Here is a 17,836-nt window from a genome sequence, read left to right on the forward strand (position 1 = left end):
AATTATGGGTTGGAGCTGTGAGTTCTGTGAAAGGACATTGGTGGGTAACAGAGATAAAGGTTTAAGAAGATGTTCTTCTGGGTTGCTTCGAGTCACAGGCTTTTAAAATGAGTCACTCAAAAGTGGCTTTAATAGTGCACTAGAAATTGACAAACACGCCATGCCACAAATGGCCCTCTGTACAGTCCAGTGTAATGCCTTGTTTTACCAGCAGAGGGACCTCCAAAATGCAAGTATCATATGCAAGACTGAGTATTAGAGCAAAGAAAACAGTGCAAAATAACATGCGAAAAAACAGTTAACAATAGACTTTTTCTCTACAGTCAGTGAAACATCCATTTATTTTGTCCGAATAAACAGCTAATTTTGAATGGTAATCAATGGAGAAAGATAGACCAGATGGTTTAGTTATGTCATCTACCAACAGCGAAACATTGACCATGCAGTCCAGTTATGAAAGAGCCAAAATTCACTCACAGTCACAAAACTGAATTAGAATGGCGAGTTTGTTATGTATAGCAAATGTATAGCATGAGGTTACCTGTTCATTCTGCTCCTGTCTGCTGTATGTACAGGGTCAGGGTGAGGGTCATGCGTGTTAGTGAATACAGCCATCCAAATGTTGACTGTGTGACTGTAGTCTATGAATGAGACAGGCTATTTTCAAGTATAAAAGGGTTCACACTTTCTCTCTCTTTCTCTCTCTCTGTTTCTGGTTAGACAGTGTGCCTTAATTATAAATTAATTGTATCATTAGGAGTAAGTTGCTGCTGGCGGCCGCATTGAGCCTGTCAAGGTTAATTACTGTAACGTGTTTATTTTGTGTCAGCCTCTGCTGTGAGCTGTCACACACGTGCGGATTCAGTCTTCAAACACGCGGCAACATGGAGAGGAACCTCCTGGACAGCAGTAACACATACATCTTTCTCTCTCTTTAATCTGTGCACTCATATTCTCACTCCACATCTATTTATACCTTTGGAGTGTTGGAGGAATGGTTTTTACACAAGACTATCAGTCATTTAGTTAAGAACAACACTCATAAGAAAAGATGGCTGACATTGTCAGATTACATCAGGAGAGGATCACATAACATTCATAAGTGCATGAACTACACTGAGCATTGGAAGGGGCAGAGAATGATCATTTTATTTATGTGGATTTTTAATAATCAAGTATCTCTTACAAAGATCAAAACACAACTTTACATTCAATTTTATGTGTAAAAAGATGCATGTAAATGAGCTTCTTGCCTAAATAATGTGTTTGAATGTGTAGGCCTACATGGTTATATTGAGCTAAATTAGACTAAACCTCAATTTGGAGCCATCCTCATTTCTAAAAATTATATATAATAGATGCATGAATAATAATAATACAGAGTTAACCATAATAATTTAAAGGATACCTATTATGCCCCCTTTTAAGATATAAAATAAGTCTCTGATGTCCCCAGAGTGTGTATGTGAAGTTTTAGCTCAAAATACCCCACAGATAATTTTTTATAGCATGTTAAAATAGACACTTTTTGGAGGTGAACAAAAACGCTGTGTTTCAGTGTGTGCCCTTTAAATGCAAATGCACTCGGCCTAAGAGGGCGGAGCTTCAAGAGCTGATTCTCCGGTGTCAGATTCAGTCAAAGAATATACAGTAAGGCTGCGTTTACACTTGGCATTAATATGCGATCACCATAAAAAAAATAAAAAAATAAAAATGCAATCACCGTGATCTGATCAAGGAGATCGGATCATTAGCCAATTAGGACACGGTGCGTTTATATTTGTTCACATTAAGTGGCCTCTATATCTGGATAACTGATCAGAGTTCTGTTTCCCGCACAATATTTAAATTAGGTGCGTTTGAAAGGCAGATGCTTCAAATGGCTTCATAGCATAAAACAACTTTCACTTTAGCCTCTATCAATGCAGTGCACACAGCACGGAATTGTGATTTATTCCACAAAAGTACAATCGATCACAAACAGAGAACTTAATCTACCAATTTAAGTTTCCCAACATTAATCTTGTATGGTAAAAAAAAAAATATTTCGACACATTTCATTTCAAGCATTTGTATTGTTTGTGTAATATGTAACAGCAGAATTCGAACACTTTGTATTAAAGAAATAAAAGAATGCACATCACATTAGATGTAGGTGACTTTGTTTCTTCAGTAGAACACAAATGATGATTTTTAACTCCAACCGTTGCCGTCTGTCAGTCAAATAATGCGCGTCAATGGGAACTCTATCAATAAGAGTCAAAAAACTTGCATAAACAAATCCAAATTAAACCCTGCGGCTCGTGGCAACACATTGATGTCCTAAGACACAAACCAAACAGTATTTATATAATTTTTTACCTCTAAAATACCACTATGTCCAACTGCGTTCAGCATTCGGTTAGTGAGGTCTGATCACGCTCTGACAACGGCAGTGATGTCTCACACTCATTGAAGTATAAGCGTAAGACATCACTTCCGTTGTCAGAGCGCGATCAGACCTCACTAACTGAATGCTTTATTCATAAGAAGAGAGTAGTCAAACAAGCAGTAGGTCGATCACCAGCAAACAGTATCAGGAAGGCAAGGCAAGGCAAAAGAGTAATCTGAAAACACAGGCAATGGTCAAGGCAGGCAGCAAACGATCAAAACCAAGGAATCAGTCCAGGGTGAAAAACACAGGCAAGGCTAGGCAGGACAAGGAACAGACGGAATGCAAACAAAGGGCTAAACAATACTCAGCAATATGTGTGTGTGTCAGAGAGCAGCTCATAAAGTGTCACTGATAGGAAACAGGTGTGAGTGTGTGATTAGTTCCTAGATGGGGAATTGTGGGAAATGGAGTCCATATAACAAGTTGATGAACACAGACCCAGGGCACATATAACAGGAATAAATGGTGGGAAGTATTAACGATGAGATCATTGTGCCAGGCTAGCAAACAGTGTAAAAAAAATTACCTCAGGTATCCAGCACTAGTTTCAACAACATTGTCTTGCTTCCTTTGAAGTTGCAGTAAAAAAGACTAGGCGTTGATTAGTTTGATTACACTAGCTATTCACGCGAAACATAGCATGCTGAAGACATCTGCTGGTTAAAATGCAACAAGAACAGCAAAAACATGCTGTACACACTTTGAAACCACATCACGTGAGCTTAGAATAAACAGACCGCTATCATTCGTTAGCAAATATAGTTATAGTTATCTTTATAATTATCGTTCATGGTGTGAACGGGTCTTTAAAGGTGCCATTGAACGTTTTTTTACAAGATGTAATATAAGTCTAAGGTGTCCCCTGAATGTGTCTGTGAAGTTTCAGCTCAAAATACCCCATAGATTTTTTTTTAATAATTTTTTTAATTGCCTATTTTGGGGCATCATTAGAAATGTGCTGATTCAGGGCTGCTGCCCCTTTAATTGCTCGTGCTCTCCGCCCCCCCAGAGCTCTCAACTCTATCATTGCATAAACAAAGTTCACACAGCTAATATAACCCTCAAAATGGATCTTTACAAAGTGTTCGTCATGCAACATGTCTAATCGCGTAAGTATGGTATTTAGTTGGATGTTTACATTTGATTCTGAATGAGTTTGATAGTGCTCCATGGCTAACGGCTAATGCTACACTGTAGCAAGAATGAAGTTGTGTTTTATGAATTATACAGACTGCAAGTGTTTAATAATGAAAATAGTGACGGCTCTTGTCGCCGTGAATACAGTAAGAAACGATGGTAACTTTAACCACATTTAACAGTACATTAGCAACATGCTAACGAAACATTTAGAAAGACAATTTACAAATATCACTAAAAATATCATGATATAATGGATCATGTCAGTTATTATTGCTCCATCTGCCATTTTTTGCTATTGTCCTTGCTTGCTTACCTAGTCTGATGATTCGGCTGTGCACATCCAGACGTTAATACTGGCTGTCCTTGTGTAATGTCTTTCATAATGTTAGGAACATGGGCTGGTGTATGCAAATATTGGGGGCATACACCCCGACTGTTACGTAACAGTCGTTGTTATGTTGAGATTCGCCTGTTCTTCGGAGGTCTTTTAAACAAATGAGATTTATATAAGATGGAGGAAACAATGGAGTTTGAGACTCACTGTATGTCATTTCCATGTACTGAACTCTTGTTATTCAACTATGCCGAGGTAAATTAAATTTTCAATTCGATGGCACCTTTATAAGTTGGGTTAAGTCATGATATAAAATTCTCAATATTGTGTGTGTGTGGGTGGGTGTTTGTTTATATGCTTTATTTAGACACAAAGTATAATGACATGGGTATTACACTGGTATTCCACATAAAACATGGTTTTTCCTGAGTCCTTTTAATTAAAATGGCTTAAACAACATACTAAATGTTTTATTAAAAATTTAAAAATGCAGAAAGTTTTCTGTGCTGGGTAGGTTCAGGGCTTAGGGTTAGGGGATAGAATATACAGTCTGTACAGTATAAAAACCATTACGCCTATATCTTCATGATGATAGGTGCACCAATGTGTGTGTGTGTGTAACACACACTCTCTGAATCCAGCAATTAAGATATGCCATACACAGTATTCAGCTAATTTACCTGGATAGTACAAGAGATCAGTCAAGATCTCTCATATAAATGTTCTCGCTTTTGACTGTTATGATGTATTGAGAGTTTTAGAGCTGACGTTAGACAGAGAGAGAGAAGATGGAGCAAGTCATGGACAGATTTGATTTATGTCAGTTCTGATCTGCTCAGTAACTCATCTGCTGACATTTCTCTCTCTCTCTCTCTCCCTTTCTCCCTCTCTCTCTCTCTCTCTCTCTCTCTCTCTCTCGCTGTCTGTTTTTAGCAGTGCTGTTGAGAGAGGAGCTGCCCTCATTTATCAGACTGTCAATCCAGTCCTCTGTTCCACACTACTGCTCTGACACACTGACTAATGATGGCTTGCACTAAAGACACCTTGTTCTCAGCAACACACACTCACGCACACACACAGTTTCTACTGAATCACACTGACAGGCAGACAAATGATGTTTCCAAATCAAAGACACCTTGCTGTATAGCTTTCTCTCTCATTCATTTACTGCCCCCATCTCACTCATTACCTTATTAGACATATAAGTGATGTTCAAATGTTATTGCATCCTTTCTGGTCTCAAACTCCCAATATTTAAGAATATGGTTGGAGGAGGGCAGGGCCTAGAGCAAAGTGACTTGCTTAGTAGGCTGGAAACAAATAATGAATGTTTATTGCACAATATATTCTGTTCTTATCAACACAATTGAGGAAATATTGATTGTGTTTGTTTTCTCCCTTGATGTTCTGCCCATTGAATATGTTTTCATTCAGAGAAATTCAAGAATATTTGGGATGGCACCACCAAACTGTTGGGTGAGATTTCCATCTAGTGGCCAACTTTGGTGTAACAGTTTGTGCATAAAAATGGAGGTACTTTTTATATACTAAGAACTTAATTTGAAAGGGAGGTCACAGCATTCCAAGCAATGTGTGTCAATTACATTATGAAAATTTGACTCTGTAAACTCAGAAATATTTCTGCTAATTAAATTTCCTTCAAAAAATGAAGTAAAAATAGTTCTTATTGCTAAGCTGGGACACTTAGTTTTTTTCACTGTCAAAAGTGGCCAAATTACCTGAATTCATTATAGTTGGGTCCCAAATGACCTACTATACACTACACACGTTTTACTCAATATACTCGACTATTTAGTATATGAATTTTAGAAGGGTAGTTGGTCTTCCAACATCATCCGATACTGATACGTTCGTTGAGTGCATTAAGTGTCCAACATTCTACACTTTTCAGCTAAGTATATATTTGAAGCACTTGAAGTGCACATGCTAGCAGTTTTTAGTGTGAACACATCTGATGTTGTGTAGACAGATTTCACATTAGCATCTTAGCATGAGCTAGCATCACTAAGAAGGTATTGTACAGCTGGTGCTCATGTAATTAGATCACAAACTAACTAATATTCTTCAAAACATTTAGATAGATAAACTGCTGGCTATGTTTGAACTCTTCATTGCAGGAGAATTAGAAATTGAAGATGTAGGCTACGCTGCTGAAGACCATGACACATTGAGGAACTGAGGCTGTACAGAAACTTTTTTTTTTTTTTTTTTTCCCAGAGCCCTACAAGAAAACAGGGTGTTTTTTTTAGGATTGCTACAAATCTGAAATTGCCATATTGTGGTGCATGAAAGACAGAGAAAGCAGACTGCTGCAATGTTGTGGAACCTTTATTGAGAGCAAACCGTCAACCAAAGCACTACAGGCTGACAGAATTCTCAGAACAGGTCTTACAATTCTGCTTTAAACATAGTTAAAATGTGGCCTCTTGGATAAGACCTTTTTAATACAGACTGTATAGTACTACAAAATACACCAGAATGTTAAGAATAAAAATGGTTCAATGAAATCACTTGAATGATGTATATCTTTAAAAACAGAATGAAGCATTATTACTGTCTGGTTTTTACACAAAGCACTCCTGCATGTGACTGCTAGCAGAATAAAGCCCAGATCAAAGAAAATGATCAAGGATTTTTACATTGTACATTGCCTCTCAAAACTAAAAGGAGACAGCAATAATTCATATCACTTTCATATATTAAGTTGAATATATTTTTCAGTTTAATAAAAGATTATTTAACTGCCAAGAATTTGTTTTCAAAATATTATGACCAGAATACTTTCTCTTTTCTAATTTGCAGTTATTGTATTCTGTATGATGTATTCTCTCTGAGTAAAAGGACCATAGCAGAAAGTGGCACATCTTACCTCACTCTCCCATCTTTCACCACAAAGCATCATGAATTATCACATAATTGTAAAATACCGGTAAATATTTTTTCATTGAACACTCAAGACAACTGAAAGTAGTTTTAAATGGTTATTATTAAGTGTTTTTACACGTGAAAGAGTAAATGGAACAACATTAGATGGAAGCATATAATCGGGGTGTTTTAAAAATAATAGTAAACCTCTCTAGCTTTTTACAAAATTAAAAGAAAAAAAATCCCAGTTAGAGAGAAAAAAAGTGACATTAAATAACTATGTTGATAAATTTACATGACAAGAAAAATTAAAGGAAAAAAAAAAAAAAAGATAGTTGCTCATCATTTTCAATTTGTTTCAATCTATTTTTAGCATGACTCAGTTTTGGGGCCTAGTAAGAAAAAAGAAAAAAGAAAAAGTGAATTATGGTAAGAGGAAAAATATCAGTGTCCAGTAAATAATTAGGCTTTCTGAGCAACTCGAGCGTGTGGCTGAAACCCAGGAGCATCTCGCATTTCTTCACCTTTCCATATTACACCTCTAACAAACACTGACATTACAATCACCGTTTCAATACAGCAAGGTGGAAGCATGCAAGATCTCGCTTCATCGTTGTCAATGTCTTTGGCTTGTAAATTCAACAGTGACTCTTGAGGGCGAAGTATGGGGAGGGAGCATTGAAAAATCGCATCTCAGCAACTCTAATGAACACCTTTTTTATGGATTTCACAAGAGATTGTAACAAGAACAGAGTTCAGAATGTCCATGCAACATTATTACATTACAGATGTTCAACAGACCCTGAATTTACAAGATTTAAAGAAATAATTCACAACCTCATTTTACACAGAATTACAAAAATCTTTACAAAGATGCTACAGCACTGCCATTCCCACTGATTAGCCGCTGTGCCGTCACACTCTCAACTGATCCGAGCAAACATGATTTTGTAAAAACATGAAACAAAAGGTTTTAAAAATTTAGCTAACAATTCCATGTTACAAAATGAATAGTCAAACGTTTAAACTGAAAAAAGGAAGCATGTTTTCTGCACCTCTGTGTTAATACAACTTGTTAAAAGCTTTAGTAATTGTGTCCAAAACTTTATCAAGAAGTTCCTGAAACCTCAAGTATTCAAGGCCACGGAATAATCTCCTCTATATATGCAGAATACCTTTTATCATTAGGCGTCACGAGATAAAATATTTTATATTTGATTATCAGGATCACACGTCTCAATTCTAGAAACCTTTCTTGAAAAAAAAAAATAATAATATATAATAAAGCATAGCCGTACTGACAGAAAAAAAAAAAGAAAAAAAAAAAAAAAAGATATTTGTGAACAAATCAGGTTTAGAGACAAGAACTCCATACAAAGAATGCAGTATATTAGACCTCAAACTTTCTACACCGTTTGAGTTGTGAGCTAAATTGAGCCTGCAGATTCAACACATTGAAAAGACATTCCATCTGTTGCAAAACTAGACAATTAAAGTCCCCGAAATGCAGTACTTTAAAAGGAAAATCTGACAAAAACAAAAAAATCCTGGGGCCTAAAAACAAAAGAGACAAAAGACAGGATTCCTTCCAAGTTAATGGTCTGAGTATAATGTACAGTGGGCTGAATGCAGCCCTTTCAACAACCCCTGAACCGGTGTAATGGTGAGTCCCATTGGGCAGATGCCACACTGAAGTGGGGTTTAATGATTGGACTGAGGGATTAGTCAGCCACATTTGTACTTATTTATATCCCTGCTGATTCCAGGCCTGCCCGTAGACGCCGTAAGTGGGCATCTGCCAGCCGTTGGGCATATACTGACCCATCTGCTGACCATTGCCGTATGACTGACCCCACTGTCCATAAGGTTGGGCCGCATAGGTGGGTTTGTTCTGCTGTGAACAAGAAGAAACAGTAAGACTTCAGTTTATAGGAGTGTGCAACAGGGCAGAGGAAAAACATGTTTCTGAGAGTACCTGGGGCATTTGCATCTGTTGCATGGATCTCATATCAGCCGTTTCTTTTCCCCAGTAGCACTTCACAGTGTGGCCCTCAATGCAGGTCCCATTTACAGACACTATGGCATGGGCAGCACCCTCATGAGAATCGAACCTGAAAAAGCAATATGCTAAATTTTCATGTATATGCATAGGTGAACGATTGCAAGTCTTAAAGTAGTAGTGTGACGCATACCTCACAAATGAGTAGCCTTTCTCTGGGAAAACCCTGATCTCCATTATCTGCCCGAACGGAGAGAAAGTCTGTCTCATCAGCTGATCTAAAGTGGATGAGAAAACACATTGAAAAACTGACTGCATATAAGATCTGCATTATGCGTTTTGAAAGACTCGTCTAATAATAATAATAATAAATAAAAAATTATATATATATATATATATATATATATATATATATATATATATATATATATATACATACATATATATATATATATATATATATATATATATATATATATATATATATATATATATATATATATATATATATATATATATATACACACACATACAGTGGTGGCTGGTGCAAAAAATTTTTGGTAGGGCACAAATTTTTTTTTTTTTTAGAAATGCAGGAATGAATAGGCTAATTGTTAAATAATCATTTAACAAGTGATATAATAATGTATCATTACTAATCTAAAACATGGAAAATTCAGTATTTAAAGTATGCATAGGACTGGGATCTAAAAAAAAAAAAAAAAAATCTGTATTTAATTAAAAAAAAAATTTTTTATTTCACATCCTGCCCAATATTGTCCTAGAAACAATGTTCATATTGAAGGCTATAAAAACAAACATGAATGTAACTGTAGTATGGATCAAATCACATTAGGCCTAGGCTATATTCTAAAATTGTAACTTTACAATGTAAAAACAAAATGTTTTTAAAGCAGAAGTTAAATACACTAAACTAAAAATAAAAACAAATAAAAACAAAAAGAACAGACCAATTATTATTTTGATTACCCTACAACAGTCACTTTACACAGTTACTGCTATCGTGCAAATACACTTAGTTGTATTTTCGAAATTCTACATATGGCATAATTATGTTCGCCAACAAAAACAAATTTTCACCTACAAATATTTTTAGCAAAATGTATTTTACTCAGATTGAACTCCGTCTGTTTGGCGCGCATGCGCGCGGCGGCGCTCGTTCACGGAAGTTTGTGCTTGCTGAAGGCTCGTCCACGCCTGTCTGCAAAATGGAAATATTTTCTCGACTTTCTAACATTTGCAGATGGAGAATATATCTGTGAAATGTAAATAATGCACTGAGAAAATTATTGGATGTCACTTCAGTTTAAAAAAAAAAAAATTAATAGAGGTATGTTAGTTTCCACCAATCGCTGCACAAGTTAAGGTTACGTATGATGACGAAAGCATGTTAGTGCGAGCCCTCCCGGAACCCATAGAGATTGCATTGCAGTGCCTGCAGTTCGAAAAAAAAGTTTTTTGAATGGAAGTCTATGGGAGCAGTCGGGGCAAATCTCGGCCAAACTGAAATTGCCCAAAAAGAGGCGGTACTCCACAGAGCGTGACTCGATGCTGATTGGACTATATCCAGAGGCAGAACAAACAGCCTTGCAGTGACAGCTAGCGTAACTCTGGTTGAATGTGATTGAAAAATCCGTCCCTTTCTCACTTTGGTGGTGCGTTGCCCTATTGCCCTAATGAAGAATCCGCCCCTGTATATATAGCTCTGCATGTAGAGCTTTTAATTTAATTCAATGACATTTATTCTTCCACTGAAACAGTGTGCAAAACTTTAAAAATTTGACTAGGTTTTAAAAGATCACATTTAAAAAAAAAAGAAAAAAGAAAAAAACACTTTCACAATATATGCAAATTTGCAACATTTATACATCTGTACAAACCTGAAAGGCCAGAAGCAATGCCACCACAATACACAGTGCAGTTACTAGGACTTGACTGGTTCAGAACCTCCTCATAGGACAAGTGTTTGCTGCTGGACGCTTTTAAAAAAACAAAAACAAAAAAAAGATAGAGAACATTTTAGAGTAGTATAACAGACATTATGACGCATAATTATAAATAAATAAAACTACCTAGATCCATATTTGGTGGTTCAGATAAAACATTAAAGGCAAGAAATTACAGAATAAAGAAACTGTCAAATATTGTTTAAACTGATTTACCTTCATTGTTTGATTTGGGAGCTGATGGCTTCCTTGTGGCCCAGTTTGTTCTGATCTGTCTTCCTCCCAGCCATTGGCCATTCATTTGCTGAATGGCACTTTCTGCATCCTATAAGTTGCAACAAAACCAATCAAACTGATCAATAACAAAAATTTACATTTATATAAACCTGTTGGAACTGAGAATAACTTTGGCACTGCACCCCCCTCCCCCCACCACGAAAATGACATACTTGAACTCAAATGTTTGTCTTTCCTGAACCCTTTGGAGTATGTGCATAGTTGTGGTATATTTTGAAAGAAGACAATTTGAGCTTTACTTATAAAATTTCAAAATTAATGTTAAAAAATAAAGTTAGAGAAGCTGAAGTACATTGGAATGGAAATGATTTTTGCATAACATTTTTAGCATTAAAAAAAAAAAAAAAAATTGTCTAAAGAAGTTATGTTTCAAGTTTGAGGGTGATATAACAAAAAAAGGAGTTCCTGCAAGGTTTTTACTCTGACTAGTGCATTTTCTAAAAACGGCCACCTGGAGCTCAAAAGTGCCTTTGGTACCAAAATGATCCGAGAGCTAGAGAAAGCTATTCCAGTTACTTTCACATACACAATATGTACTAAACCTGTCTTTCTTTTAGGAAAAATAAAAACAAAATAATAGTATAATAAAAACAATTTCATTTGAATGTCAAACAATGCACACAAGTTTAAGGGTTATCATAAATTTCACACAAAAAAAAATAAATAAAAAAAAATCCCATATACATGGAAACTAAGTTGTTTGCCAGTCATTCACAGAGCAATCAGCCTCCGCTTGTGTCTCTTTATATACTAGGAATGTTTAAAATAATGATCAATTAAGAGTCAACCATAACCTCTTAAATCTGAAGCGGGGGTGCTTCCAAGTTATTATGTTACTTAAACTCTTAAAGGTCCCGTTTTTCGTGGTTTTTTGAAGCTTTGATTGTGTTTATAGTGTGCAATATAACATGTGTCCATGTTTCGCGTGCAAAAACACAGTATTTTTCACATAATTTACTTATCTGTATACCGCTGTTTCCACTGTCATAAATACGGGCTGATGACTTCCTTGTTCTATGAAGTCCCTCCTTCAGAAATACGTAACGAGTTCTGATTGTGCCAGCGGTTCCTGTGTTGTGATTCGACAGCTCTGAGCGCACCGTGTCCGGAAAAGTCACGCCTCTTACCATAACGTGGAGATGCACGCGCTCGGTGTTATTGTAAACATGTCTTTAATTTTACCCTATCAATTTGAGCTGGAATCAGACCCGGTGATTGGACTGCGGGATGAAAGTTTAGTGACGTCATTAAAGAAGGAAGTAGAGGGATGTAGTCCAAACTGGCCGTTCGATGTAGGCGACTTCTGTTAAATAAAATATCTCGCTTGGCATTGAACTTTGAGCTTTAAAATTTTACAGATTTTATTTATACTCTAACAACAACAACATTACACACTAACTAAAGTTTGAAACATGGGATCACGAAGAATGGGACCTTTAAACACAAAATAGGTGTAGTTTTAAAGCTTAGAAGATTGGCCTTACAGTGAATATAGGGAATATGACCATCACTTAACAAGTGCTTTTAAATTTGCCATGACATGCTGCTTGGCTAAAGCTATAGGACTTCCGGGATCCGATGACGCGATCATGACGCCATAGAATAGAAGCGCACAGCTAAAACAGTGCTGGTAGATCATCACTCGTTAACCAGGATCTTATTACTACTTGTTTATTCTATGTACTTTTATGGTGGCGTTTACACAAGCAAGTATTTCTTATGATCAGTAAAATAACTTGTTTGGGGTTTTTTTTGGACCCTTGGTTAATTATGTTTAGAAATAAATGGCTAGCCTATCTAATCCATTCCATGGCTTGAAGACATTAATACATTTAAAATACGTAACCACGGCACGCTCACTTCATTTTTGCACATGAGCCACATGCACCTCAAAACTACTTTAACAATGACCTTGCTTAATTGACCATCGATTTTTTTTTATAGATTAAAAAAAGATTGAATAATTGTTAAGATTTTAATCATTAGCATCCCTATACGCCATACATCAACATGCTACATTGCTACATAAAAAGAAGCTAATTAATGGCCGATTCAGACAGCAATCTGCATCCAAAAACAATTTAAATTTTACATTTTACCCAAGTGCGACCGATATGATTCATCTCGAGTTCGCTATTTCATTACAGGTATGAAGTCCCGTTTTGATTTTGAATATCATTTGTACTCCCAACGCAAATTACTATATAGGGGAATTTGCACCAGAGGAACCTTTTCATCGTTCCTAGAACTATTGTATGAAGTACCTGGATTTTGCCGTGTTTGCGCCGCAGGAACTAGGAACAATTTAAGTTCTAGGAACTCCTTTTGGGGGAACTAAATTAGCTCCTACTTCAGAGGAGGGTCTAAACCAGCACTATAGGAACTATCAGTGACGTAAGTGTACGTTGATTGGTCAAACGCATGTCAAACACCGGCACCCAGTATTTTTAAAAAGCTGTGTAAACATATTTACTTCACGAACATGGAAAACAGTGATAACGGCATTTACCTGTTGTCTGCAGGGTTGTGTTCTTTTCTCCGCCTCATTGATATGTAATACTGAAAGTTGTCATAGAAGATTTCTTCTCTTAGCCCCACTTTTTGCTCTTTCAGTCATGTAAATTACGTGTTTACATTCCATCTCCGTTATCACGAAACACACAAACACAGCTCTGATCACGGCATCCTTTATCCACCGGTTTGTAGCATTTGTAAAGACGCCATTGTCGGCCGCTTTACAGTTCTTATTTCCGGTGCAAATGCAACCAGGAACATGGCCGGGGGAGAAATTACTTCCTGGGGAACTATTCGGTGTGAAAGCCCCTCATTACTGTTGCTGGAGCATCTATATAGTAATACAGAGACTGTATATTGACACCAAACCCCTAAACCAGGGATGGGCAACTCCGGTCCTGGAGGGCCAGTGTCCTGCAGAGTTTATCTCCATCCCTGCTAAAAACTCACTTGCCTATAGCTTTCTACTAATCCTGAAGACCTTGATTAGCTGGTTCAGGTGTGTGATTAAGGTTGGAGCTAAACTCTGCTGGGCAGTGGCCCTCCAGGACTGAAGTTGCCCATTCCTGCCCTAAACCTTCCAAATGATGTATAATTTGTTACCATTATTACTATATAGACTACTGTCTAAAAATGTTAAGGTGAACAAAGTGACATCAAGCCCGAGGTCGGGCTAGTGCGCTTCAACAGGTTAACAAATACCTTAAACTCTTACCCATTTATTAATGAAGGAGATGAAACCATATCCTTTAGATTTGCCTGTGGCCAGGTCTTTCACCACACGGGCGTCACTGCACCAAACACATGAAGAATACGAATGTTAAGACAATCCATCTCCAATGAGTTTTAAATCAGTGGTTCCCAAGCACATTCCTAGAGGTCCCTCAACACTGCATGTTTTCCATGTCTCCTTTATCAAACACACCTGATTCAGATCATCAGCTCATTAGTAGAGACTCAAAGACCTGAAATGGGTGTGTCAGACAAAGGAGAGATACAAAATATGCAGTGTTGAAGGGGCTCCAGGAACATGGTTGGGAACCACCGTTTTAAATAACACTTAAATTAAATTACACATTATTATATTCCCCTTACGATATCTTTCCAAATGGAGCAAAGGCTGCTCTGACATCATCTGTTGAGATTTCTGGGCTCAGGTCACCGACAAAGACGTGGAAATGATCTACAATAATGGTTTGAGGGGAAACAAGTCAGTCAAAGATAAAGAAATCATGCTTTACAGTTTGACCACACATTCTCTTTGCCAATACAACTCAATGACATGCACATGTATCCATTAGCAATATTCAAAAGTCAAATTAAACCGTCTCCTAAAGAGGACACTTACTGCTTGTGTCTTTCTTCTGACTGCTTGGCATTGAGGCCCAGTTAACCTTCATATCCTACGAGAGAAAGCAGAGTAGAGACAGGGAAGAGTAAGACAAACTTCAGCATAACATCACCTTCTTCTTACTTAGCCGCACAGTATGGTGAGCCTCCAAATTGCTGAAGAAATTATCTGACAAAAAATAAAAACCCTGATGATCACTCAAGCTCAAAGAAAAAGGGACTATTTAAAAAAAAAAAAAAAAAAAAAACCTCTGGAATTATTTTCTACATAGAAAGAGAGTCTAAATAGCAAGAGACTTACAACAGAGTGATATTATCAACTTGTATTAATCTTCAAAAGGTCCTTCAATACCTGTTGAGGATAAAATATTTGCACTGAATATATTTTGCCAAGGCTTTGCTAAATTTGAAGGCCTGGTACAGGTGTAGATGAAGATAAAAGGTATTAACAGACATGAAGTGGGGAACAAAAATTAAAATGATCAACCTGTACCCAAAAGATGACTCAAACAAAAAGTTCTCACATGCTTTGTGAAGTTTAGAACATGACAGAGTAATGAGCCTCTCCACTGGACAAATGAAGGGTTTTGGTTTGTTGCAAGGACTTTCTGGGAAAATATTTTTGCTTAAAACTACCAATACAGCCATAATATTTATATATAAAATTAAAGCTATATTAAAATATATATTACCATGTTAACAAAGCCATAAGCCCAACTTTTTTGAGCATGTACAATGAACACATGACTAGAATTTGCCTTGACTTCTATGCACTTTCGTATATGCAGCTTCCAACATTTCTTCAACTCTTTGTTATTTGGCCTGGTCCAAACTGACCAAAAGTCTTTAAAATGTCAATCAATTCTTGATCATTGTGATTTGCATATTGTAGATAGTTGATGAAATGAAGAAATTTAAAAAACAGATTTGATGCACAAGTTAAGAGTGACATTCCTATAAACACACTATAAACGTGCTAACTAAGTAAATAGCATTACCGTAGCTCTGACACCACATTTAAGGGGTGAAGCTTCATTTCAAACCATATCAAGTTTACTTCTGTGGATGTATTTGAGATATCTTACCTTTCCTAAGATCTTCCTGCCGTTCATGGCAGCCAGAGCTGCTGCAGCGTGTCTGTTCTCATAGAACTCCACAAAGCAGTATGGGTCATTTCCAGCCGTCTAAAAAAAGACCAAATTAACCAAGTCAAACACTGATCTTGGTTAAGTTACAGGTTTCTAAGGTTCCCACTCTTTTTGATCAGTGAATTTCCATGACCTATTCACTAACCACAAATTAATTGAAAGGGATCTTTAAATATCATCTTGATGCAGATCGAGTCACTGTTAAATCATGTATAGACCACTTTGTGAACCGATTTATCAATTCAAAATGAACAATCTAAGAGCAAAAAAGCAACAGCAAGACCTGAAAATAGTTAGAAAAGTGCATCAACTACAGAATTGCTTAAGATTATACCAACTTGTATTACTTTTCAAGACCTGAAAAGCGCCATTTAATAAATATTTCCCCATTTTCCATGACAGTGGTATCCCTGGATTTCAGATGCTCTTTCAACTCACATCAATTATCATTTTACAGCTTTTGCAGGGTCCGATCTGGGAGAACACTTGCAGGATGAGGGCCTCCGTCACGTCCCTGGAGAGGTTCCCGACATACCTAAAAACACAGGAGAGCACAGCAAACTGAGAAACACGGTCAAAACGTTGCGTTTTTCCTCCATCTCTCACGCCAGCAGCACATTCCGCGGGGTTTCATTTCTGCCACGTTTTCAGTGCACGAGAGCGAACAGCTAATGTGATCCAACAGCAGTTATATACGAGAGAAACCACACAAAGCACATATGCTGTCTTTCTAATGCAAGCTTTTACACCAAAGAAAAGTCTGATAAAGGCCCTGTGGGGCATATAATAACATTTAAGCGCTTTTTAGTAGTTAGCTCTTTGGGTAACGGAAGCCTAGCGCTACCAACGGAACTTGTGTGCTAGCAAAAGCCTCTTCTGCACTGTAATTACTCACAATGCGGACAGATTCGTTCATCCATGTAGATGTAAGTGGATAAATTAAAATAGGGCTACAGCAAACAGTATATTCATAACCGACACCTCTATTAGGCTCGGTTCCGCTGCCCCAGTTTTGTGTTTGTCTAGCCGGCTTGTGATGCAGACACTGAAAGCATGGACGTCCATATTACACTTAATATATAACATAGAGTAATTAACGGACTCGTGCTTTTGAGCTTATTATGTGAAGTTTGGCGTGCTGTGCTTGCGACCTGTGCGCCGCTTTAACAAACGTGTTTAAACACGAGTTTGGTTTCGCAAAGCGGCCGAGTAAACTACAGCAGCACTTACAATGTCCTGGGCTGATCCTCGTCCATCATCATCATCGTGCTGGTGGGAAACGGTTGACGCTTTGATTAAAAACTGCTCTGTTTTTAACGTTGGAATGGATAAAGCCTCTAAGGTTTTAACTTGTTAGTTAACGCGAATTTACTGGAATAACTTCCTCTGACGTTACTCATGAAACGTCATCACCATGACGTTGCAAGCGTTCCTCTTCAGCTTCTGCTGTTCTTGGAGAAAGATGTCGATTACTGCCCCCTATCAGATCATCCTCCGACTCCGTGACTCATTTCCGCGAATCGGTTCTTTCGTTTCAGTGATTCAAACGTTCCAGTAAAGCCATGATATGTACACTGATTTATAAAGGTATTTATTGTGATTTCATCTGTCCCAATTTAATTGGTTCCAGGGCTAATTCTGCTTACAAAATTTGAAGTCATTTAGAAAATCTGATTAATTTTTATACTTTTAAAGGGATAGTTCACCCAAAAATGAAAAATTCCGTCATTTAGTCACTGTCAAGTTGTTCCAAACCTGTATAGATTT

General features: G+C 37.1%; 1 protein-coding gene across 2 annotated transcripts; it reads right to left on the reverse strand.

Moving 5' to 3' along the window:
• Nucleotides 1–6,897: 6,897 nt before the first annotated feature.
• On the reverse strand, nucleotides 6,898–17,582 carry tia1l (cytotoxic granule-associated RNA binding protein 1, like). 2 transcript variants are annotated; one of them, XM_048187498.1, is made up of 11 exons: nucleotides 17,300–17,582; nucleotides 16,508–16,604; nucleotides 16,007–16,105; nucleotides 14,920–14,974; nucleotides 14,667–14,754; nucleotides 14,287–14,362; nucleotides 10,977–11,085; nucleotides 10,695–10,793; nucleotides 8,987–9,071; nucleotides 8,770–8,905; nucleotides 6,898–8,685 (listed from the first exon to the last, which is right to left on the reverse strand). In XM_048187498.1, exons 1-11 carry the CDS (start codon nucleotides 17,332–17,334, stop codon nucleotides 8,536–8,538), a joined length of 1,029 nt encoding a protein of 342 aa, XP_048043455.1. In that variant the 5' UTR covers nucleotides 17,335–17,582; the 3' UTR covers nucleotides 6,898–8,535. The 2 variants fall into 2 exon arrangements, with proteins under 2 accessions (XP_048043455.1, XP_048043454.1); XM_048187497.1 differs by having other exon boundaries at nucleotides 6,898–8,688; nucleotides 17,300–17,570.
• Between the last annotated feature and the right edge of the window lie 254 nt (nucleotides 17,583–17,836).

The sequence above is a fragment of the Megalobrama amblycephala genome, linkage group LG4, assembly GCF_018812025.1.
Source record: "Megalobrama amblycephala isolate DHTTF-2021 linkage group LG4, ASM1881202v1, whole genome shotgun sequence".
Lineage (NCBI taxonomy): Eukaryota > Metazoa > Chordata > Actinopteri > Cypriniformes > Xenocyprididae > Megalobrama > Megalobrama amblycephala.